Source organism: Rhinolophus hipposideros, assembly GCF_964194185.1.
Source record: "Rhinolophus hipposideros genome assembly, chromosome: 4".
In the NCBI taxonomy this organism is placed as follows: Eukaryota; Metazoa; Chordata; class Mammalia; order Chiroptera; family Rhinolophidae; genus Rhinolophus; species Rhinolophus hipposideros.
Window position 1 is genome coordinate 50,874,183 of NC_138050.1, and position 23,692 is coordinate 50,897,874.

Genomic DNA, 23,692 nt, shown 5'->3' on the forward strand with positions numbered 1-23,692 from the left:
ACAAACCTTGTAAAATCTAGGGTGATCTAAGTCGGTGTACAGGTTAACCTGTAGATGAATTCTAAATTAAGGCTATGCATTCTAAATATAAGTTAGCCTGTGCTAGGCTACCGACCAGGCTGTAAGTATAGGGTTATATTACAACCTCAGTCAGCTTCCACGTGCAGACTGATTAGAAGCTGGAACCTCTGGTAGAAACTGTGAGAGTATGCGGTCAAATCCTTGCAGGAAGGACCTGAGAAATCAGGGTTTTTGCTTGCTCTGGTCTGCGCTGAGCCCTGGAGGGATAGCCACAGAGAGCACGTTGGTGCACATCGGTGAAAAAACTGCTTCTTTGCTATTGTCCTGTGGGACTTGTGAATGCAAGCCCCCAGTCGTATGTCACAGCTAGGTGTTCCGAGGGCTGTGCCTCAGGCAGCAGCTACAAAAGCTGATGCACCAGAAAAACATACAAGCTTCATCCAGAGAGATGCTGGAGACTTGGTTTTATCATTGAAGCAAGCTGGAGGGAGGAGAGAGGGAGAGTGCCCACCAGCTGCGTCAGGCTCCAGGGAGGATTGCAGTGAGTACCTAGATGTGTGCCAATTAGAAGCGGCCTCCCTCCGGCAGCAGCTTGTATTCAATCAAAGTTCTTCCAGGGAAATACTGAGAGATGGACATGTTTGTCTGCTCCCTCTGCACAGAGCCCTGGGGTGATAACAACATCACGGCACCCATTACTGCTTCTGTGTTTGCAATAGCTCTGTGGGTCTCAATGATGCAAGCCCCAATGGCTTACTGAGCTGGGTGTTTTGGGGGCCCATCCCTCAGGTGGGAGCCTTAACTGTTGGATGACAGGTGTAGGGACTCTAGGTTTCTCCTGAAGGACACGTGGGAACTGGGGGTTCCTTTCTGATTGCATGGTGTGTTACCAGGGTTGGGGTTTATGGCAAGAGTGTGTCTCGGACTTAACCTACCTGTCACCCTCTTGGTCCCTCCCATGGCAAAACGACTTTTACAGTAAGACTAAGACATTATTCACCTCTCACTCTGGTCCTCTCATGGGTGTATAGTTGAGTTTTCCAGAGGTTACCTGATGTTCAGTGATGTTATTACTCTGCCAGTAAATGGAACATGTGTTTATGTATTCTTGGGCTTTAAACATTTCTGAATACCATAATATCAATAGATATAAGCTAGTTGATAAACAAAAGTTCCTTGGGGTTGCCAATAATTTTTAAGATTGTAAAGAGTTCCTAAGACCAAAATGTATAAGAATCATTGTTTTAAGCCACAAATTTTGAAAATGCGAACTAAGACCTGCACGTCTTTGATCACTCCCCACCACCCAAAAAAAGTAAGCCAACAAACCAACAGAACTAAAATGGGCCTTAGAAATGAGATTTACTACTTCCCAGACTTTCAGGTCTGGAAATCTCAAGGCCAAAGCCAAAATAAGCAGCGAGGACCACAGCAGTTCACTATTCAGGAGACCCAGTCTGATTCATACTCTACGCAGGGGTCAGCAAATATGATCTACAGGTCAAATATGGCCTGCTCCCTGTTTTTATAAATAAAGTTTTATTGGAACCAGCCCTGCTCATTCATTTATATGTTGTCTAAGGCTGCTTTCTCATAATAACAGCAATTCAGTGTAAATTGTATAAAAGAGACCACATGGCCTGCAAAGTGTAAAATACACACTATCTAGCCCTTCTCAGTCAGGGTTGGCACCACTGGATCACAGGACCTTGCTGAGTCCACAGCAAGTCCTTCTCTCCCTTCCCCCACCAAAGTCTTGGATCTTGGAGCTCAGAAGTCAAGAGCAAGAACACAGCAATGCCATAAAACTGTCCAGCAATCACAGATGTTTTTAATGACAAGTGAGTAATTCTTAGTTTTTCGACAATCATTTCATATTGAATAAGGAACAGATATAATCAACAAAATATTCAGATAATTAAAGCTATATTTTAAAAAGCAAAATTTTATTGTGTAAAATTCTATGTAGGAAAAGTACCATAACTGGACTTCAAATCCACAACTACTAAAATTTTTATTTAATAAATGGTTCAAAGCACGGTGCCAAGAATAACATTTAAAAATTTGACTAAAAGGAAACAATACTGTCAAATGCAGTTGCAGAAAGCTCCATGTCACTTGAAAACTACCTCAGACTACAAAAAGGAAAACCCTAGATGCTGCACCTAAATGATCCATGTCCCAAAGTCATGCTATTTATGTTGTCTCAGTAATCCTTAAGCCATCATGGAGCACATACATCAAAAGACTGTGAAACTATTTTCACCAAACCAGTAGCCAAGTTGTTAAAAGAGCAATAATTAAAGCTGTTGGGCTTTACACAGTGTTAAGGCTCCTATCAGAGGGACTACAACACCATAGACTTCCTGCAATCTTATGACAGAAGGCGCTGAATTACAGTTGCTGAATTACAAAGGTTATAATGGAATGAGAGCTGCTCACTTCCCAGAAACGATGGCTCACATAAAACCAACAAGAAGCACAATGATACAGATTCCCATAGAATGTGTAAAATGTAAAATGCAAGTTATTCCTACAACATGTTTAAAGGACTTCAGAATTCATACTGACACAATACTCAAGTTCTTCCCTGTTTTGGTCACACTTTTCTACTTTCCGAAGGAGATCATTTTCTGTTTTGGCTAAATGATATACACTGGTTACACCACAAATGGTAAAATCTAAGAAAACTCTGCTCAAATTTTTAAAAGACCGTTTCTATGCCACGATTGTATTTCTAGTTTCTAATGTCTTTGTAGGGAGTAAATTCACCTTGCCAGTTGTATTCCAAGCTAGTTTATGTATTTCTGGAATGCTCTTTCTAATCCACGGAGTCAGGAATGGGAGCTCACCCCTGTCACAAGCACAGCATGCAGTTGACTCACTCGGCCTCTTCACTCTTCTTGGCTCCAGCCCCTGTTGAATCTTCTGTGGCAGCCCTCCTCCCATCAGGGCCCTCCTCAGACGATCTCCCAGCACGTTCACGTGCTCTCATGCAAGCTCCTGGCTGGTATAGCTGCAAGGCCGGCCGGTCCTGCCGTGACAGAAGGGTGGGTTACTCTTCCAACGCTGGCAATGAAGGAGCAACACTTCTATTTCTAGGGCCTGAGGATCCCAATTATCTAAAGACTATCAGTCTTGCAGCTAAAAATCAGCCTTTTTTTCACAGCACTATCTCAAAAACCAATCATTTTGAGGCAAAAAAAAAAAAAATCCATGAAAATAAAGACAGTTAATACGTTAACTGCTCAAACTTAGAACACTCTCTGGAAACAGTACAGTCATGGCATTCTCCTCCCAGTTTGAGAGACGACAAGTCAAACACAAATCTCAATCCCTCAAACTTGCCATGCAGTGAACCTGAGGTCTGAAACAAAATGAGGCATGGCGCCTGAGAGTGAGCTAGCTTTTAGAGTGCTAAACTAAACAGTTATTAGCATTCACAAGAAGCAATTTCTGTGTGGATTATTTCTGAACTGTCTCCTGTATAGAAAATACTAACTAACCCATCATCTAATAAACTCTTAGAGGTGGTGGGATAAAAACAAAGACTAAATAAAGTATACGAAATGCAATTAAATAGCTTCCGGGCATGAAGACAGTGAAGCCAGGGAAGGCCAGAATGATTCTGAAGGCTGGGACCTATCATCCCAATGGGAACCACTCCTCCTCTCAGGGAAATCAGTGCTCAAGGAGAGGGAAGGAGCAACGCCTCCCACCAGCTCAGTGGAGAGTAGTGTGCAGCCCAGGCAGGAAGCCCCGCCTCAGCCCCAGCACTCCTTCCTCCTGTGAGTGTGACAGACGTGCAGCCTTAGCCTTTCCACACCACCTAGAGTGCAAGGACAGTGATATTTCACCTTTACCCACTCCTGGGATGTGTGTGGAAGCCCCACCGTAACCACCTGTGCTTATCAGAATGTTCTTTTCCTAATACAAGCCCAGTCAATGACAAGAGTGGGAAAGGGCTCGGCAGACCCCAGGGATCTGAACCCCTGTGTAGGCAGAGATGCAGGCCCCACAGGCCACCTTCTCCCAGCCAACAAGTGTGGCTCTGCTTTTCACCAGGGTAATTGTGTGTACAGACAGGGATGACAGGTCCCAGCCTTCCTAGAACATCATAACCTGCCAGGCCTGGTAAGAAAGGTGTTATCACTCACAAAGCCCATTATCACCACTATAGCACTACAGATTTAACTGACAGGAGTCACCATGAGTGCCCACATCTAAAGCCGTGCAAATACCCAAATTACTCACTCCTGCTCAATAAAAAGGCAGTTGAGAAACATGGATTCATAGGAACAAGCACCACCAATGAGACCCATGGTTGTACTTGATGTACCTGTACTACAGAAACCCTTTGTGATACAGACGTGATTAATCAAGGGTGAAGTTAGAAGGTTCTGGCTTTTCTGGAGCTCCCCCTCGCCTTTACTGGAAACATTTAGAAAATCTGTATCACTGATACCGTAAGAAAGCAGATGGATCTGAAGGGAATCACACTGAGTGAAAAAGCCAACCTCAAAAGGTTACCTACTCTTATTTCCACTTGTATAACATTCCTGAAATGACAAAGTCATAGAGACAGAGAACAGAGAGTGGCGGTCAGGGACAGGGGGGGAGGTGGGCGTGACCTGCAACCCAGGCAGCTCCAGTCCCCTGCGCTCCCCTGGAGGCGAGGCTCTGGGGGTGGCACCACCATGGGGCCTGGCCCAGGAAGGGAGATGATCCCACTGATAGTGCTTCTCTGTGACAAAGTGACCTGAATACAAATTAACCTCAAACTTAGGAAAGCAAAGCTGTTTTGTTGGTCTAAGTGCACAATCTCAGCCCTGTGTCGATTGTGCAGATCTAACTTATGGGTGTTCGTGAGCCATTTGATGGTCCATTAATAATCAGATGTTGTTCATAATGGAAAAGAAAGCTCCATGAAATGTCATTAATATTTTCCTTACTGTCTTAGGGGTAAATCTGATAATATACCATTATGTATTCTCAAGCAAATGGCATGAATGTGCTAGTTTTATACTAAGTTAAAGCTTTTTTTTGCTTTTTTTTTTTTTTTTTTGCCTGGTGAAAACTACTTGATTCTCTGAGAAAAGATGATGGCTGGTTCTATCTTTGGATTTGACATTCAGCACTTGGTGCCCACTAAGTAGACAAGAATAACTGCTCTAGCAAATGCAGACTCTTAGGGCAGCCCACTTCCTAAGCCAAAGCAGGACCCAGTGAGGAGGACAGGCTTCTCACTGTCAGAGTGTGAGATCCGGGACCTCAGACACAGGTGTAGATTTTCCTTTTTTGGTTAAATAAAAGAATTTCTGTTTGGAAAAGCAGTCATAAGCCTGCAGAAGTACAGTTTTTACTTTTAGTACAGACGGACAAATGAGGGATTATCCTAAATGAATAAAAGAACCTTGTTTCCCACGCGCTCTTTTTTGGGTGCCAGGTCATCTTCACTCTTCTGCTCTCTCCCTGGTCTCTCTGCTGCTTCCACAGGGATGCCACTGTCCTGGTTCCCTGTCTTCCCTCTGTCGGGGGTGAATCCTTTCCCCCATTTCGGCTCTTCGTTTCTTCTTGAAAGTTTGTCAGACTCATAGTGAGCTCTAAGCTTTCTGCTGTCATCCACATGGTATCTTTGTGTTTCAAGTTCTTTTTCTCGCAATTTTCTCTCCGTATCCTTTTGCTCTTTATCACTGTCATTCTGTGACCTGTGATTTAATACAAATTATCAGTAACTTTATGTAAACCGCTTGTCAATTACCTGTCTTCCACTCCAGATTGTAAGCTCCAGAAAAGGCAGAGAATATATAAATACACCCATCACTTTATGCCACGTTTGCACATGATGGGCACACCACAGGCATTCAATAAAAAAAGTTGAAAATATAAATAAATAGTACTAACAATATGTATCATTATACTTGAATAACACATATGTATTAGGTGCTATGCTAAGGTACCACATATACATATTTTCTAATCCTCTGTAACCCTCCAAAGTAAATATAATCACCCCTTTGACAGATAAAGTAGATCAGATGACAAGGGGACAAGTGACTATCCCAGTTGCCCATATGCACATTCATCATGACACAGAACTGATACTGACAGCTTAGTTTTTGCTCCAAGCATAGCTAAAATTAACTGAAATTTAATAATATTTACGCATACGTCAAACTATTAAGTGCATAGTAAATAAATAAGTGAGAGTTAAGCTCATTTGGTTCTTAAAGTCTTTCCTTCCCCAAACCGCAGGCAAAAGTCCTCACACACCATCTGTAGCTCCCCATACACAGAAGCAGCAGGACTGGTAGGGATAAAAGATTTGTAAGCATAGCATGAATTGGTGCCAGAAACACAACAAAGGCACTGCTGTATCAGCAGCAATAATAATAATAATACCTGTAACATAAACCACAGTGCTAACAGATCACCGACTTGATAATCATGCATAATTTTATAAACAAACCAATCAACCAGAACTGCCAAAAAGAGAAAAACAAACACTTTTTAACATAACCGTGTGTAGAAGAAAGGCAGTAAGAAGTCATTCAGATTCACGTGATCCTGGGCAAGTAGCAGCCTAATCCCATGATCTTGCCATCTTCCCTTTTGAGTCGAATCCTCCAAGCCATCCTCCTTGTGAGCAGAGCAGCCTGGGCTCCAGGAAGCTCTGAGGGTGTCCAGATGCAGTGCATGGGCAGGAGCCCTGGGTCAGGGGGACAAGAAGCCTAGCTGCATGTGGCCCCACTGACTATGGGAAGATGACCAAACCCTGTGGACATGGGCAGGGGCAGGACGGGAGGGTGGGGCTCCCTCCTGACAAGCGTCTGGCTGGTCTCTCTCTGGACCCTGCGCAGGGACTGCTGTGTCCATACCATTCCCAGAGAAGCCCTGCCTAAGCTCCTTCCATGAGCTCACGTCATGAGCAGGCAAAGACCTCTGTGTCTAAGGACCCCCCAAAGAGAGAGAGGCAGGGCTAGTGGAACACCGGGATCCATAGCTGTGGGTCAAATTCCACAGTGGGGGGTGGCTAGTTAGCTCAGTTGGTTAGAGCGCAGTGCTCTTAACAAGGTTGCCTGTTCAATCCCCACATGGGCCACTGTGAGCTGCGCCCTCCACAACTAGATTGGAACAACTACTTGACTTAGAGTTGATAGGTCCTGGAAAAACACACTTAAATAAATAAAAAAGTTTTAAAAATTCCATAGTGGGACCAGAGGGGTGACAACTCCAACAAAGGAGTGACAGCACTTAGAATACTGTATCTGTAGCACAAAAACTTTCAGCATCTACAAGACTGGGTTCTCAAATTGACAATTCTATAGACAAATTGAAGGAGGTCTGCAAGATCAAATGGGCAAGATATCTCAAAACACAGAGCAAAATTATAAACCAATAAAAATCATGAAGGAAAAGAGACTGGGAAGATCATGAAAACCTCAAGGGTAATAACAGGAATCCAAAGGAAGAGGCCAGGAGAAGCCATAGTCAGGGAAATAAAAGAAGGCTATATTTCCCCCTGGTTCCAACACAGACTTGAGGCTGCAGACTGCATGGGTTTAACAAGTTCCCAGCAGGACCACAGAGAGACAAAAACGTGGACAAGCATTCAAGAATTCCAAGAATATTATGAAATACAAGCACTCGTGCTGACAAAGGACATATGACTATGACTTGATGACAATCCAGTGACACTTAATGTGGTCAAAGAAACAAAAGTGTGGGGCTCACTTTTCCCTGCGCTCCTCCAGCCTGCTCTCCCAGGGCCTGGCCTTCACGATGGCACAGCTAGCACAGGCTTCCCGTTGTCCAGCTCCAGTGTCAATCTCCTCTCCTCGTTCTTTCGGCTTCTCAGTGGCTGCTTCCTCTCCTTTTTCTGGTTTCTTAAGAAGCTGAGAAATTACAATGTTAATAAAATATCACTTCAAGAGGATACTATAAAAGAGGTTGTTTAATAAATAATTAAAAATATATATCAATATTGAGCCCAAATGTTTGAACAGCAAAAGAAATGTAAGATAAAAGTCTAATGAACAGGTTTTTGGTTAAATACCTAGGGCAACATTCAGTCAATTAAAGACTTTGTACTTAAGAAAAATGATTTAGAATAGTTAATGGGATGAATCGATGCTTGTATTAACAAATAAAGGAGTGTTACAAAAAGAATGCTCTGATTTCTATTTCTACATTGATACACACACACAGAAAAATGTCTGGAAGGCTTGCAACACTATGGAAATGATTATTTTTAGGTGGCAAAATTGAAATGATCTTCTTTCATATACAGGTTCTAGTGGTTTTTTTAGTGAACACGTATTACTTTTGTAAAAGGAAAAAAGCCAATTTTTAAAAGGCTGCTTTATATTGATGAATTTTGGAACAGATTTAGAGTTTTAAAAAGACTTGTTATTCTCCTTCTTGAAACAGACTTAGCAGGTTTCTATGACACATGTAATTTGTCATGCCTTTTATTTGGCCCGGCCTCCCAGTTCCCTATATAGCTTACTCAATTTAAGTACCACAGGTAGAGTCAGTTTATAGAACATAAACGAAGCTCTACTTCTGAGAATTTTGTTCTCACAAAAGTAAACACATTTTAAATTGCAATACAGCAAAATTATAAACAGACATATCTGGAAGAAATGAGTTCATTTAAGAAACACATATGATGTAAGACAAAAGACTAAAAGTTGCTTCTCATCAAAAGTATGTATTATATTACCAGAGTATATGTTCTTATTCTGCCTATTTGGGATCTGTGAATTTAAACATTTCATTTCACATAACTATCAATCTTTTTTACAAAATTGTAAGAGTAACATATGCTTATAATAAATGCAAACCATAGGGAAGTGCAATAGTATGTGTCTCCATCCATCCATCCAACAGATAATTCATGCAACTATGAACTGTTCTTACTCATAATACTTCTGAAACCATGTGTGTGGTGTCTCCTCCAACACCACTCCCCTAGCTCAACACAGGCTGGTGACCTACAATTCAATTCAGTCCTGACACTGAAAAGTCTCCTATAAATTACCTTAATCCTTACTTCTTTCTCAGAGGTTTTCTTTTGTTTGTCTGCTTCTTTTCTCTTACATTTTTCTTCTTCTCTTCTCTTCCTTTTTTCTTCTTCCCGTAAACGTTTCTTTTCCAACTCCCTCCTCCTTCGCTCTTCTCGCTTCTCTTCTCGAATTCTCTAAATAGGTAGGAAAGTATGTGTATAAATTCTCTGCATAGATGTGGTGGAAACAGGAAGGATATTCATCAGGAAAAAGGTCAGACCTACCTGCTTTTCTAATTTTCTATTTTTAATGTATTCCAAAAGAGGTGTGGTTCTTCTAGCTAAAACACAAAAATTGTAAGGCAGTATTTAACTTGAAAATAAGATTTTTCTTTTATTTTAAATACTTGTTTTCAATATAACCTTTAAAATAATTAGGGGAAGAACATTATCATTTTTACCTTTATATGAGCATACATTTTATGTGTGTGGGTCTTCTTCTCACAATAAAGTCAAGTAATTTAGAGGTACTAACAGTTTTACACCCTGTAGGCATTTAATTTTTGCTTCTTAAGGGAGTCTTATACATTACTCACAAAGATGGTATAAAAGTAAAAATGAGCACAATACATAAAACTTCCCAAATGTTATGAATATTTTCATATTTTTGTAGATATTTTAAATCATTACATTTTGTATATTCACATTGATTCAACACATATTCTGTAATGTTTTTCCTTTTCTGCTCTCCAGACAGTGGCTTTAAGCAATGCAGATTCCAATAATTTCTTACTATATATACTCTATAAATCTGAATAACCAGGTGTAAAAGTTTAAAAAACGACTCCATGTGGCACTATCGATCTACAAAGCACCAAGTACCCAGGAATGAAGGTCTCTGCAAACCCTAACTCTCATGCCCTGACCTGTCTGGCCTGACCTGGACGTGGGGTGCCAAAAGGTGCAGCAGGCCTCCAGGTGCTGTCTGCCCGAGGGACAAGCTCCGAGAGGCCCATGGCGCGGGTTGAGGTCCTGGGTGGGAAGGGGAAATGTGGTCTGGGTCTATTCCAAGGTCAACGCGACCTCAGATTCAATGGAGGAAGGAGAATCCCCGGATGTACCTGTGAAGGCCCACACGTCACTTCTGGAATTCTGAGGATCAGGAATGAATCAGAAATTGTAACAGAGCCCCTGGCTCTCAAATTAGGGTTTCCTAACTTGGAACTGAGGACCCCAACATCATGTATCAAATGACATCCACCACGGGAGCTTTGCCCAAGGTTCCCGGCCACGGTGAAGAGCTGACACGGCGCAGCTGCCCAGGTTTCGTCACAGGTACAACAGCCAAGAAGGGCCCACTCTCTTACTGGATGACTCATTAACCAACTCTAGCGTAGGATTAGCACAGATAATTCCCTTTGTAACAGGCAAGTCACAATGAGTGAGAACTCTGCTTTGTACTGTGGAGGTTCTGCAAAGGAGAGGGCGAGACCTACCTTGGTGGGTGAAGCAGTTGACACCGAACACCCAGCTGCCTTCCCTCCTCTCCCAAAAAACACCTGCCTTGTTTCCCCCAAAATATCGATATGAAGGAAAAATGAGACCCTGTATAAGAAAGAGCTTTACAAACCAGAAAAAGTGCGTTTTTATTATATAGAGGATACATGACCGTATGATATAATACTAATTTAAGCAACAGTGCAACTCTTACCACGTGCAGAGAGCCATTGCACACTAAGCACTGTCAAAACAATGCATGAGGAAACAGGGAAACGGAGGCTCGGGATGAGGCCACATAGTTGGCAGGATTCAGAGCTGGGAGGTCTATCTGCGCTAAAGAACCTGATATGCCACTGCACTAACCCGTAGCTTCAGAGTGAATTAATATTTCCATTTAACCCTGCTTGATTACCCTTGATCATAAGAATCCATTGAAAGCCAAAATCTAAGAAAAGAAAGACAATTCGCCATGAGTTGCCTGATTAAGCAAATCTAAATGGGCAGAAACAGGAATCACAGAAACAAAGCTCTGTAGCCTAGTCCTGGGCTAGTGGATAATAAGTCACATTTATTTCATTCAGTAAATAATTAAGATACATCTACTGTGCATCAGGAAATGGGCCAGACTGGTCCCTCCTCTGCAGGAGGACGGCTGGAATCTGCTGCAACGTGTGTGTCTGACCCATAAGAGGATGTCTCAAAACTGCCCAAAGTGAAAGATCCTGCCACTCTCCTGAGCTATCCTCTATAAGGGCATTTAAAACAAAGTGGAAACGAAATGGGACCGGGGAGGAAGGCAAGTTCTGTATATAATTTGTAACTTGCTGTTTCTTTTACCTCTTCTTAAATTTAACATGTTTGACAGTGAAAACTCCATTTGCCTATAATACTGTTTCTCCCCATGTCAGTAACGATGCCATAACCAACCGATCTCCTCAAGCCAAACTCCTGGAGGCCTTGATTCTTTCTGTGTCCTTACCTCCCACATCCAATCCATTATTCAGTCCTGTCAGTTCTCCCTCCAAAATATATGCTGATTCTGCGGCCTCATTCAAGCAGCTTCCCTGGACTATAGCCAGAGCCTCCTAACCAGAGGCCCAGGTTCTCCTCTCAGTATCCACAATCCATCATATATGGAGCAATCAGAGTGATGGGGGAAATAAATCAGGCCATGTCACTCCCTCAATGGTTTCCTGGTGTCACACAAATAAAATCCAAACCTCTTATCCACCAGCCCAGCGTGATGTGCCCACCTGCCTGCATCTTGTCCACCATGTGCCAACCATACAAGTATGCAACCTGCTCCTACAGGCCCAAAGCGCCAGCTTCTAGCCCCTGCCTTTGGAAGTTCCCTCTATTTCCAACCTTAGCACAGCTGGTCTCAGCTCAAATACGGGCCTTACTCACTATCCCATCATCCATTTTACGACCTTTGTGGCACTTATCACATATGGAAATGCTCTGGCTTGAAGCTCGATGATTTCTGCGTGTGTTTACCACAGGCAGCCCCACTAGAAAGGCAGGTACCTGAGGCAGAGGCCTCGTGCGTCCTATTCATGTTCTGTCCCCAGGCCCAGGATCAGAGCTGGTACCCAGTCAACATGCGATGAATAAAAATGAGCAAATGCGTCCTAAGCGCATCTTAATAAGTATTTACTGTAGTGATTAAAAGTCCTTTGCCCAACATGTTAAATCCATTATTATAAAAGAAAAACTTCATTATTAGACAAATGAAGACTATTTCAATAATGTTGACTTTCTTATTAATTTACTCAACAAACATTTACTAAATACCTAAACTTGTCCAAGCAATGTACTATGTGCTGGGACTACAAAGACAAAAATACAGTTCTGATGGGGAGTAGGGAGACAAAATGAGAAGAGAGTTTATGTAGAGGGAGATGGACAAATAAGAAGATGAATTATGAACACTGTAATGTCTGTTCTGCAATTCTTCACGGGTGAGCATAGACGGGGCCATGGTGGGAGGCCTGGCACCCATGGAGTCAGACAGGAAAGGAGACACTACAGGTATGTTTCGGAGCTAGAATCAAGTGTCTGATGACAGAAAAAGGTCTCTCATGTCTACTCTTGACTTTTGGGGGACTGCTCCTAGGAGATAACCATTTCTAAAATACACCATTTGCGGGTAATGGCCTGTTTCCAACTAGGTTGTATGATCTGGCTGAGTTTATCTACTCGTTGGCTTGCTCGGGAGGCTTGTTATTTTTTTTGAATAGCAGCAGCAAGATGATCTTCTACCTAAGCCCAGCATCTGATTTCTGTGACTGCTCTTTGCAAAGATGATGAACTTCAACTTTGAGACATAACGCTCCTTCCCGATGCAGCCAGGCACAGAGCACTCAACTATCTTCTCTACTGTTCATTCACCATAGCTTTGAAACAAACGAATTCACTGATAACTCAGGTGAGCTCCATCAACAGACGCTCAGAATGTTTTCCCAAGCCGCCATCTTGCCATCCTCTTCTCAAAACTAAGAAATAGTCTACATTTCTACCAAGCCTGTCACAAGTGCCAATTTTTTATGATAATCATGAAAAGAGGAAATAAATACATACTCTATAAATACATATCTTAATAAAGAGAAGAAATGAGCAAAACACACCAATAAGTTCTCTTGTCTTTGCCTCTATGTCTCCCAGAAGAGTTTCGGGATTGGCACTAGTTTTCTCTTCCTCCACACAGTACGTTTCTAAAAACTTCTTATATTCTAGATCTGTAAATTTAAAAAGAAAAAAAGAAAATACATACATTCTTCCCCATATATGGGAGAGAACTCATAATTGATCAGTATATTTAATTCAGTAGTTCCATAATCCAGCCTTTGAGAAAGGACTCACCATCTTCAATGCTTCCTGTTTTGGCATCTTTTTTCTTTAGCTTCCTTTTGGCTATCTTCTGGAATGGAGCCAACTCTACCACTGCAGGGTATTCTAGGCCTATAACAGGAAACAAATTCCAAAAACCATTCTGAAATTCTACTATATTTATTTTGGAAAACAAAATATGATCTGGCATACTTAAGGAGTGAGCATAACAATGATGATGTTACTATTTAAACAATAATTTCATTATACTTTCAAGCCACTGCAACCTTAGCATGTCAAAATCATGATTTCAACAAAGGAGGAGCAATTGTTTATTAAATAAGACAATTCCTTCTGTTGTAGTGGTAATTATGACAGAGTATGTTCAAAATTCATGAAATTATATACCTTAGAATGGTAAATTCTACCATATGTAACCTATACCTCAATAAACCTGATCTCCCCTCCAAAAAGTTTATCATAAAATACCTATAAATAGGATTTTTAGTCCCACATAAAATGTTAAAATTTTAAAAGATGAATTCAATTATCGATCTGTTATATGAGATCAAAGAAATACTTTCCTTAGAAGAGACACTTGGCTAAAAGAGGGGGTTTCAAAGAGTATACATAATATTCAGGTAAGATTTGCCTCAAATAAGAAAGTTTAAAATAAAAGTCACTAGAAATTCATTTTGTAGTTATGTGGGGGGAATATACACACAGTAATATCCACCAAGACAGCTGCTATATGTTTACCAACAAATGAAACACTCTACTTCCATATCAAACCCACTGAATAATCACTTTTAGTCTTGTCAGGAATAACCAGGTGCCTATGATATTGTAACTCTCATTTATCTGGAATAATAGTAATAATACACCTTGAGGATAATAACAGAATAATGCTAGAATAATAATAATACACCTTGAGGACTTTATGCTAAATCAAATAAGCCAGTCACAAAAAGACACACATATTGTATGATTACACTTCTACGAGGCTACCTAGAGTAGCCAAATTCATAGAAACAGAAAGTAGAAAGGTGGTTGCAGGGTCTGGGGAGCCGGTGAAATGGAGAGTTGTGTAATGAGTACAGGGTTTCAGTTTTGCAAGAAGAAAAGAGTTCTGGAGATTGGTTGTACAACGTAAATATACTTAAAACAATTGAGTTGTACACTTAAAAATATAGATGGTGAATTCTGTTACATGTATTATAACACAATTTTTAAAAAGAAAGAAAAAAGGCACTTTAATGAATTACTGAAAGAGTATTCAACACAAATGTCAAATATTTCAAGCATTAAACTTGCTTTGACTCACAGGAAAAATCTCTTGGCCTCAGCCGAGTCACTCTTTTAACCATCTTTTTTATTTTGTGACCCCTCAGTGGAGGGAAAGGAAACACATCAGTAGTGGGTGTGGGGTAGAGTAGGAAGTTTGGTTGTAGAGGGGTGTATAGAAAATAATATGCTATTACAAGTATACAGATTTTATAGCAGAGAACACAACAGTTGACAGTCTGACAAAAAAGGAGGAAAAAGAGGGCCGGCCTGGTGGCTCAGGTGGTTGGAGTGCCATGCTCCGAATGCCAAGGTCGCCGGTTCACAGGGAGCTGTCCTACACAACTAAACTGAGAAACAAGAGCTTGAACCGGAGTGGAAGGGGGAGGCAGAAGAAAAGGGGGTAAGGAGGAAAAAGAAAAAATATGTATCAAAAGCAGAACCCAAAAATACAGAGAATTTGAAATATTTAGAGTAGAGGTAAATATCACTGTCTCAGCAGGAAATGCTGTTCAACAGGATCAAAAACTGATGCTCTTCATTATAATCTCCTCCCCCATGAAACCAGACAGACATGGTACAATTATGAAGCTAACTCTGTTTAATATAAGTAAATAACAAATTTTAGAAAATTTTTATCAAACATGACTAAAATAGTTTAGTGTGGGGTTATCAAAAAGTAAAGGTCACTTATCCAGAAAGCTCATTTATGTGAAAAACTTGTGACGATAATACATAAATAGGCTGTCACTATTACACAATTGCTGAACTCTTTGGTTTATAGAATTTTAATTTTTAACATAAGCACACCATCACAATAACAATCTAAATTTACGCAATTATTTTCGATTGAGAACTTCATAATTAAAACTCACAAACATTCCAGCAAAACTTAATGTACTTAGAGATTACAACAGAGTTTTAAAAAAGCTGACCCAACCTTTATTGTCAATGAAGATATATCCATCAAAACGATCTCTAAAAAGAAGGATGTCATCAGGATTCCTAAAATTAATGTATGCTCTTGAGTAGAGATGAGGATAAAGACTGAAATAAGAAATAACAGTGAAAATGGTTAGTGAAAAATAGGCTTCTTTAATTTTGCCATGTTTTTCCTTGTCTGGATATAACAAACTACTTCAGATAAAACCTTTATGCCAAAGAATCATCTTTCAACAAATCACAACAATCTGGATATTCTTGAGCAAAAACAAACAAACAAAACATTAACTGAGATCTCTAATGATTTAGGAGAGACAGTTTAGGTCACTTTCTCTACTGCACAGAGCCAGGGCTAAAATACTAGTTAGTCCTTGGGTTGAAAACCAAAGGCAAAGTTCTTCAACGGTCATGCCTAATCATTCATCATGGCTGCAAAACAACCTACTTATGATTCATGCATAGAAGAAAATGTTATATTGTAAAATAGTCTTTACTCGTTTAGAGAACAGTTTTAGTTTTTTAGGATGATTTACTGTAGCACATATTACAGGGTTTACAGAACTAAGCTTTTCTCTGGTATCTCTGACCTACCAATTTCCTTCACTGGCAGGAACTTTCAACCCCATTTCACAGATGAGAACACTGAGGCTCAGAAAAACTAGATACCTGCAGGGAGTGCAGTTAGTTAAAAGGTGAGACTAGGAATCCAATCTGAGTCACTCTGTTAGTCCAGCATCTGTCCTCCTTTAACTGTACCAGTTTTCCTAAACTTTAGTCATTTGAAAATCATCTTTATGTGTGTTTTTCTAACCACATCTGTATTTACCTGTTAGTGGTATTTTTTTTTTTGAATAGACTGACATTTTTTACTTAAATGTATTTATTCAAAAGGAAAGTTTATTTGGCTACCATAAATGAGAACTCATGATATTGAAGATAAAAAGAATTATAATGATAATAAAGAATGATACAAACGTAGTGAAAATCACTAAATCACTGATGAACTGTCACCTGTTGAAGGTCTAACCTGAGGTTGGCTCTCTCTGTTAATGAAGAGAGATTTGGAAGCAAGAAGTTTTGTCAGTCATCTAACTACAAAGCTGTAAAAGGGAATTTAAAAAGATACAACTTGAGAGGGGCGGTGTGGGGTCTGGGTATTAGTGATGGTAAGGAATACAAGGGGCTTCTAGGGTCTGGAATATTCTCTTTCTTTATCTGGTGTTAAGTTACATGGGCATGTTCATTTGTGAAAATTCATGAGTTATATATCCATTATATTCACTTTTTTTTATACCTCTATACAATTTACTTTAAAAAGCTTTATGAAATAAGTTTTATGATGTGCAAAATACAATAAGGAAATAGTATGTTGTTAACGGTATGTGTTTCTTTTTAGACTATGGTGGTGCTAGTGGAGGCATATTTTAAATTTATTTTACAGGTATTTAATGATCTGCCTACTTAGAAATAACCTGCAGAAATAAAGGTCTGCACTAATTTCTGGGTACATGTGGGAAATAAGATGGAAGTGGAGATGGCTTCTATTATCTGTAATAATTTGCCAGCAAGTGACAACGTCTGCCTCTCAGGTTTATTATTGGGGAAGGGAAACCGGACTTTATTGGGGAACAGTATGTACTTCCAGGACTTTTCAAAGTCAAGTTGGTGTCCTTTTCAATCTTAGTTGTGAAGGACGCAGCTCAGCTCCAGGTCCAGTTGCCACTGTTCGTTGCAGGGGGCACAGCCCACCATCCCTTGCGGGAGTCGAACCAGCAACCTTGTGGTTGAGAGCCAGCGTTCCAACCAACTGAGCCATCTGGTCACCCAGGAGCTGGGCAGCAGCTCATTGACTTCATTCTAGTTGAGGAGGGCACAGCTCGCTGGCTCATGTGGGAATTGAACCGGCAGCCCCATTGCCTAGAGCTCGCGCTCTAACCAACTGTGCCACCCGTCCGACCCTGTCAGCTTCTTAATGTTGGTAAACAGCTGCTCACCTGAGATCTGCAGTAAAGAACTCAAAGTAATCGTGTGCAGGCAGCGGGTGTAGCTGCTCTTCCAGCTGCTCTTTGGTGAGGCTGGGAGGAAGGCGCCGGATCACCACCTGGGGAAAGAAGGCTGGCTGGGTTTTGTTTCACTCTTACTGTATTAACCTTCAATTATTTCAATGGTTGGTGATCTATGTGTATGCTCAGAGGGAAATATAAACCTTCAAAAGCACACATTTTAGGAACAGTTAAGGAACACATATATGGACAACACGGCTGTCAAAAGGTTAATGGGAGTTGAATAATTGAAAAGGGATCAGTGAGGTCAGAAAAGGTTGAGCATAACAGTTCTTTTTCATGCAATCATGTCATGACTACCAAACAACACTTCACGTGACACGTACTGTCTGTGCCCCCAGTGAAAAATAGCAGCTCCTGCATTCTCTCTGCATGATAACCCACAGTAGAAGGCGTGATCCACGCAGGGAATGTATGTATGTTGGAATTTTTGTTACCAACAGCAGCAAACCAACGGTGTATTTGCTGGTTCTGCCAAGAGGAACTCCGCCTGCACTGGACACCTTTCGCCTCGGGTCCACAGTGTCCACATCGCGGGGCCTCTCCCACCGCGCCACCAAGCCTTCCAGGCTCCCTCTCTTGGCTTCACTCTACTGGAAAGGACCTTTGGCGAGGCGCCGCTCCGCTTTCGTGCCCCCTCAGGCCGCGGTCCAAAGCACTGTGGACAGCTACTGCCCCTCGCTGGTGAGCCCAGTGTCTCAGCTCCTCATGCTGAGAAGACTTTTCTTCCTTCCCAATCCCTAAAGAACTAACGTTTCCGAGGGAGCCGAGCACTCCTGCGTCCGGCGGTAAGAGTCGCTCGGGCAGCGCGGGCCGGCCGCTGTCCGCGGTGCTGATCCCCCCGCAGGCGGCCCCGCCCCGCCCCCGCCCACCAGCCCAGCTCTGGACGCCACCCTCCCACCCACGGAACGCACCACCCTTGGCCTCCCCCCCTCCACTGCCACTCCACCCCTCGGCCTCCACTCTCTCTCCTGATCACCTCCCTGCACTTCCACTCGCCCCGCCTCCACCTCTCGTCTGGACCAATCACCTCTCCAGACGTTTGCTCGTACCACCCCGTCGTCGTCCCGCCTCAGCTCGCCGACATCCCTCCTTCGCCAGCGAGGTTGGCCTGCACCTCTCGGCCCGCCCCGCTCCCGCCTAGGAGGCAACTCCGCTCCTCCGGGGTTTCGCGCACAACCCGTTCCGCTCCGCTCCGTCCTGCGAAGCACGTTCCTCCGTGCGCGAAGCGTGCTGGCCTCGCCCGTCCTCACCCCGCCCCCGCTGCTTGTCCCACACCCACCTTGCTCAGGACCGTCCTCTTCTCGCGAGCTTTGCCTGTGCTGCTCCCGCAGCTGGAGGACAAAGCCAGCGGCGACGCGGGCTCCCGCCGCGGCGACTCTCGGCGGAACTGCACTTCCGCAGCCGACGGCTTCTCCCTCCAGCTCTGGCCCCGCGCAGCAACGGCCGCGCCGGGGCCCCCGGCACACTCCCTTTCCGAGCGCATTCCGCACCCGCCGCGGAGTCGCCGCCGCCTCCCGCCCAGGCCTAAACTTCGCGAGAACTGGAATGCCGCCGCCCCCACTGCCACCCCCACCCCTGGTTCCGATGCCGCCCGCCCCTCCCTCCCCCTGCCACGGTCCCTGTTACCCACGTCCGGTTCTGGCCCGCGACCTCCGAGCCCGCCCCTCTCACGGGGTTGGAGACACCCGGGAAGCAGGGGCTGTCGGACTGGCCCCGGATCCCAAGCCTGGAGTCTGGTGTCCGGGCACACGGGGTGCCCCTGGACCCCACCTCCGACCAGCGCTCTGTTGTGTGGTCAACCGAAGCAGCGGTGTGGGTGGTTGAGATGTCGAGACTGCCCGCACTCTCCTGCAGCCCGGACTTCGTAGGGTCTTGGGTCGGACGAGGGTTCCAAGGCCTTGGAGGTCAGCGGGAAATTCAGCACCAGAGGACGTTTGGCTCCGGCAGGAGTCTTTAATAAAACTGAAGGGCTGATCTGTTTCCCACGGAGGAGAGCTGGTCCTTCAGCCAAACATTCCTGAGAATTACATTCACGCGCTTCACAAACTATTTACAGTTATTCTTTGCCAAAGGAGTCTGAAAATTTCAACACAATAGTAATTGTACTCAAGAAAAATCAACCAATTGACAAACAGCACAAATGGGTACATGGCTTTGCTATTCGGAATAAAATTAAATGTACCAGAATTGAGAGCAGAAATTGGCCAGCATGGAAGGTTCACTTCAGCTGTCTTTAGGCGCTCAGATGTCAACGCTGACTACCTTCTTCTGGATGGCGTTACAGGCTGGATTAGAGTAACTAATAGACCCACGGCACCCAAAAAACAGGGCCTTCAGAAGGTTTTCCAATACGACTTTTACTCAGCTTTTTGGGGCTCTCAATTAATGGGACAGCAACCAAGCCAGATTCACTCACATTTGTATACTTTTCTTTTACAAACATGCAGGCAGTGACACTTGGTTAGAATAACATATATGGAAGTTTTTCGTTTTTAAATGCTATATTTCAAACTTTCTCACTTTTCTTTATGCATGTTGGCCATAGTTTATTCACAGCACCTTTATCCCAAGAATTTCAAGTAGAAATCAAAAAAGAAACCAGAAAATGGAGTGAGGCATTAAGAAATTAAGGGAGTCACTCCACCCAACAAAAGCAGAATATACTTCCCAAGCAAATAGGGCACTTTCTGCAGGATGGAGCACAAATTAGGCCACAAGATAAGTCTTAATACACTTAGAAAGATTGAAATCACACCAAGTATCCTTTCCAACCACAATGGAATGAAACTGGAAATTAATAATAGAAGGGAAACTGGAAAACTCACAAATATGTGGAAATTAAACAACACACTCAAACGGCCAATGGGTACAAAATCATGAGAAAAATTAGAAAATACTTTACGACAAATGAAAATGAAAACACAACATACCAAAACTTACAGGTTGAAGCAAAAACAGTGCTCAGAAAGAAATTTACAGCTGTAAAGGCCTATGTTAAAAAAACAAATCTTAATTCAATAATCTAACTGCATACCTTATAGGAGCTGGAAAAATAACACCAAACTTAACCCAAAGGTAGCAGAAGGAAGGAAATAATAAAGATTAGAGTGGAAATGAAATAGAGACTAGAAAAATAACAGAGAAAGTCAACAAAATCAAACGTTGGTTCTTTGAAAAGGTATACAAACTTGACAAACCTTTAGCCAGATTGACTAAGAAAAGTAAAAGAGACTCAAATTACTAAAATCATAGAAAGGAAATTGTTACTGACTTTAGAGAAATAAAAAGGATTATAACAGGATAGTATGAACAACTATACAGCAACAAATTGAATAACCTGAATAAAATGGACAAACTCCCAGATACATACAAATTACCAAAACTGACTCAAGAAGAAATAGCTATAACAAGTAAGGAGGTAGTATTAGTAATCAAAAACCTCCAAATGTATAATAGAAAGGCCCAGGACAAGATGACCTCATTGGTGAAGTTTACCAAACATTTAAAAAATTACCACCAATTCTCAAACATTTCTAAACAATTGAAAAGGAGGAACACTTCCTAATTCATTCTATGAGGCCAGTATTACTCCGATACCAAAGCCAAAGATACTACAAGAAAACTACAGACCAATATCTCTAATGAATATAAACATCTCAACAAAATATTAGCAAATTGAATTCAGCATTATATTAAAAGGATCCTACACCATGACCATGTAGGATTTATCCCAGAATTGTAAGGGTGGTTCAATCCACAAAAATCAATGTAATATACAATATTAATAGAATGAAGGGGAAAAGAACGTGCAAGATGTTATATAAATGAACCAAAGATGGCTCTTGTATACTGCTCTCTATGTTGTTTACTTCTTTACAGCAGGCTTGAATGGTTAGCTCCAGTCCACCGGCACCAAATCAAATTTTTACACTCGCAGTTATTTTAAATATAGCCCAAACAAGATATCTTTAGCCATTTAGAGCCTGCCTGTTCTGCATACCTGGCAAAACTACTCCCAGAATCCACTAGCATCAATAAGAAAAACCCCGGGCTATAGAAGACTCCAAGCTGCTGCTGCATTGAGGATTTCTCTAACGCAGAGTCTCCCTGCCATGTTGCTACTACTGTATCACCAAGACATGTGAACCCCCTCTGTAATTCCCCTCCCCCAGGAGTTCCCTTGCCGTGGTCCCCTTCTGGGTGGAGGTCCCACACTGCTGTCTTTGGAAGGGGCTATCCCCTCCTCCAACTTGTCAAAGCACAGCTTAAAGAAAGCTACCCCAAACAAAATGTGTTACTGCCACCTCATGGTCATGTCTTTTCCTTGAACAGACCTGAAAATCTAGAACTCATTACACCTGACCATCTCAACTGATCAAAAACAAAGCATTTGATAAAATCTGCACCCTTTCCTGATTAAAAACAAACAAACAAAAAACCACAACACACTCAATATATTATGAAGAGAAGGGAACTTCTCTAACGCCACAAAGGGTATCTGAAAAACTCACAGCTATCATCATACTCAATGGTGAAAACTGAAAGCTTTCCCTATAAGATCAGGAATTAGACAAGGATGCCGACTTTTGCCACTTCTATTCAAAATGACAGTGGAATTCTAGCCAGAGCAGTTACGCAAAGAAAATAAATGAAAAGAATCCAAATTGGAAGGAAGAAATAAAACTATTTCTATTTGTAGATGGCATGATCCTATTATTGAGAAAACTCTAAATAATACAACGTACACACACACACACACACACACACACATGCACACGCACAATGTTAAAGCTAATAAATACATTCACGATACAAAGTCAATATACAAAAATCAGTTGTATTACTATACACTAGGAATGAACAATCCAAAAAGGAAACTAAAAAAACAATTCTATTTACAATAACATCCAAAAGAATACTGAGGAATAAATTTAACCAAGGAGGTGAAAGACTTGTAAATGAAAACTACAAAACAATGAAAGAAATTAAAGATATAAATAAATGGAAAGACATCCTGTTCATGGATTAGATGACATAATATTAAGACATAAAAATTCAGTAAAATCCCTATCAAAATCCAAATGGCTCCCCCCCACACCAGAAATGGAAAAATCTACCATAAAATTCATATGAAAATTCAAGGGACTCACAATATTCAAAACAATTTCAGAAAAGATCACGTTTGGAGGACCCACACTTCCCAATTTCAAAATTTTCTACGAAGTTAGAGCAATCAAAACAGTATGATACTAGCATAAAGGATATACATATGGGCCAGTGGAATAGAATTCAGAGCCCAGAAATAAACTCTGATTTTTTGACATGGGTGCCAAGACTATTCAACTGGGAAAGGACAGTCTCTTCAAGAAATGGTGCTGGGAAAACTGAATATCCACATGCAAAAGAATGAAGTTAGACCTTTAACTTACATTTACAAAAATTAACTCAAAATGGATCAAAGACTGACAACTAAGAGCTAAAACTATAAAAAAAATCTTATAGGAAAACGTAAGTGAAAATCTGCATAACCTTGGCTTTGGCAATAGTTACATAAATATGACACCAAAAGCAGTCAACAAAAGAAAAACTAGATAAACTGGATTTCATTAAATTAAAACCTTTTGTGTATGAAAGGATACTATCAAGAGAGTGAATAGACAACCCAAAGAATGGGAGAAAATATGTGTCAAACATGTATCTGGTAAGGGTTTAATGTCCAAAATCTGTAAAAGAAAGATACAACTCAACAAAAGAAAGAAAGATAACACAATTTCAAAATGGGCAAAAGACTTGAATAGACATTTGTCCAAAAAGATAAATAAATGATAATAAGCACAGAATAAAATTTAAAAGAACAGGAAAAAGCTTTGGTAATGCTGCAGAGAAATTGAAACCCTTGTGCTTAGTGGTGGGAAATGTAAAGTGGTGCAGCCACATGAATAAAGTTTGCCAGTTTCTCAAAGAGTTAAGCACAGAATTATCACATGACAAAACAATTCCACTCCTAGGTATATACCCAAAGAACTCAAAACAGGAACACAGA

General features: G+C 41.6%; 1 protein-coding gene across 4 annotated transcripts; it reads right to left on the reverse strand.

The window, feature by feature from the left end:
• Positions 1–1,832: 1,832 nt before the first annotated feature.
• Positions 1,833–19,185, reverse strand: UPF3A (UPF3A regulator of nonsense mediated mRNA decay). 4 transcript variants are annotated; one of them, XR_013993211.1, is made up of 11 exons: positions 18,929–19,178; positions 17,578–17,684; positions 15,582–15,688; positions 13,391–13,489; positions 13,156–13,266; positions 10,525–10,648; positions 9,314–9,369; positions 9,065–9,223; positions 7,756–7,916; positions 5,435–5,729; positions 1,833–3,055 (listed from the first exon to the last, which is right to left on the reverse strand). XR_013993211.1 is itself a non-coding variant. In XM_081046251.1 (10 exons), exons 1-10 carry the CDS (start codon positions 19,130–19,132, stop codon positions 2,903–2,905), a joined length of 1,440 nt encoding a protein of 479 aa, XP_080902377.1. In that variant the 5' UTR covers positions 19,133–19,185; the 3' UTR covers positions 1,833–2,902. The 4 variants fall into 4 exon arrangements, 3 of the variants coding, with proteins under 3 accessions (XP_080902377.1, XP_080902376.1, XP_080902378.1); XM_081046251.1 differs by lacking the exon at positions 10,525–10,648 and having other exon boundaries at positions 9,077–9,223; positions 18,929–19,185; XM_081046250.1 differs by lacking the exon at positions 10,525–10,648 and having other exon boundaries at positions 18,929–19,185.
• Positions 19,186–23,692: the final 4,507 nt, after the last annotated feature.

Coding starts and splice junctions, on each gene's coding strand:
- UPF3A (XM_081046250.1), bottom strand. CDS start 19,132: ATGCGCTCGGAAAGGGAGTGTGCCGGGGGCCCCGGCGCGGCCGTTGCT. Junction 13,490..15,581: donor TATCTTCATTGACAATAAAG/GTTGGGTCAGCT, acceptor TTCCTGTTATAG/GCCTAGAATACCCTGCAGTG. Junction 5,730..7,755: donor CTGGAGGAGCGCAGGGAAAA/GTGAGCCCCACA, acceptor ATTAAATCACAG/GTCACAGAATGACAGTGATA.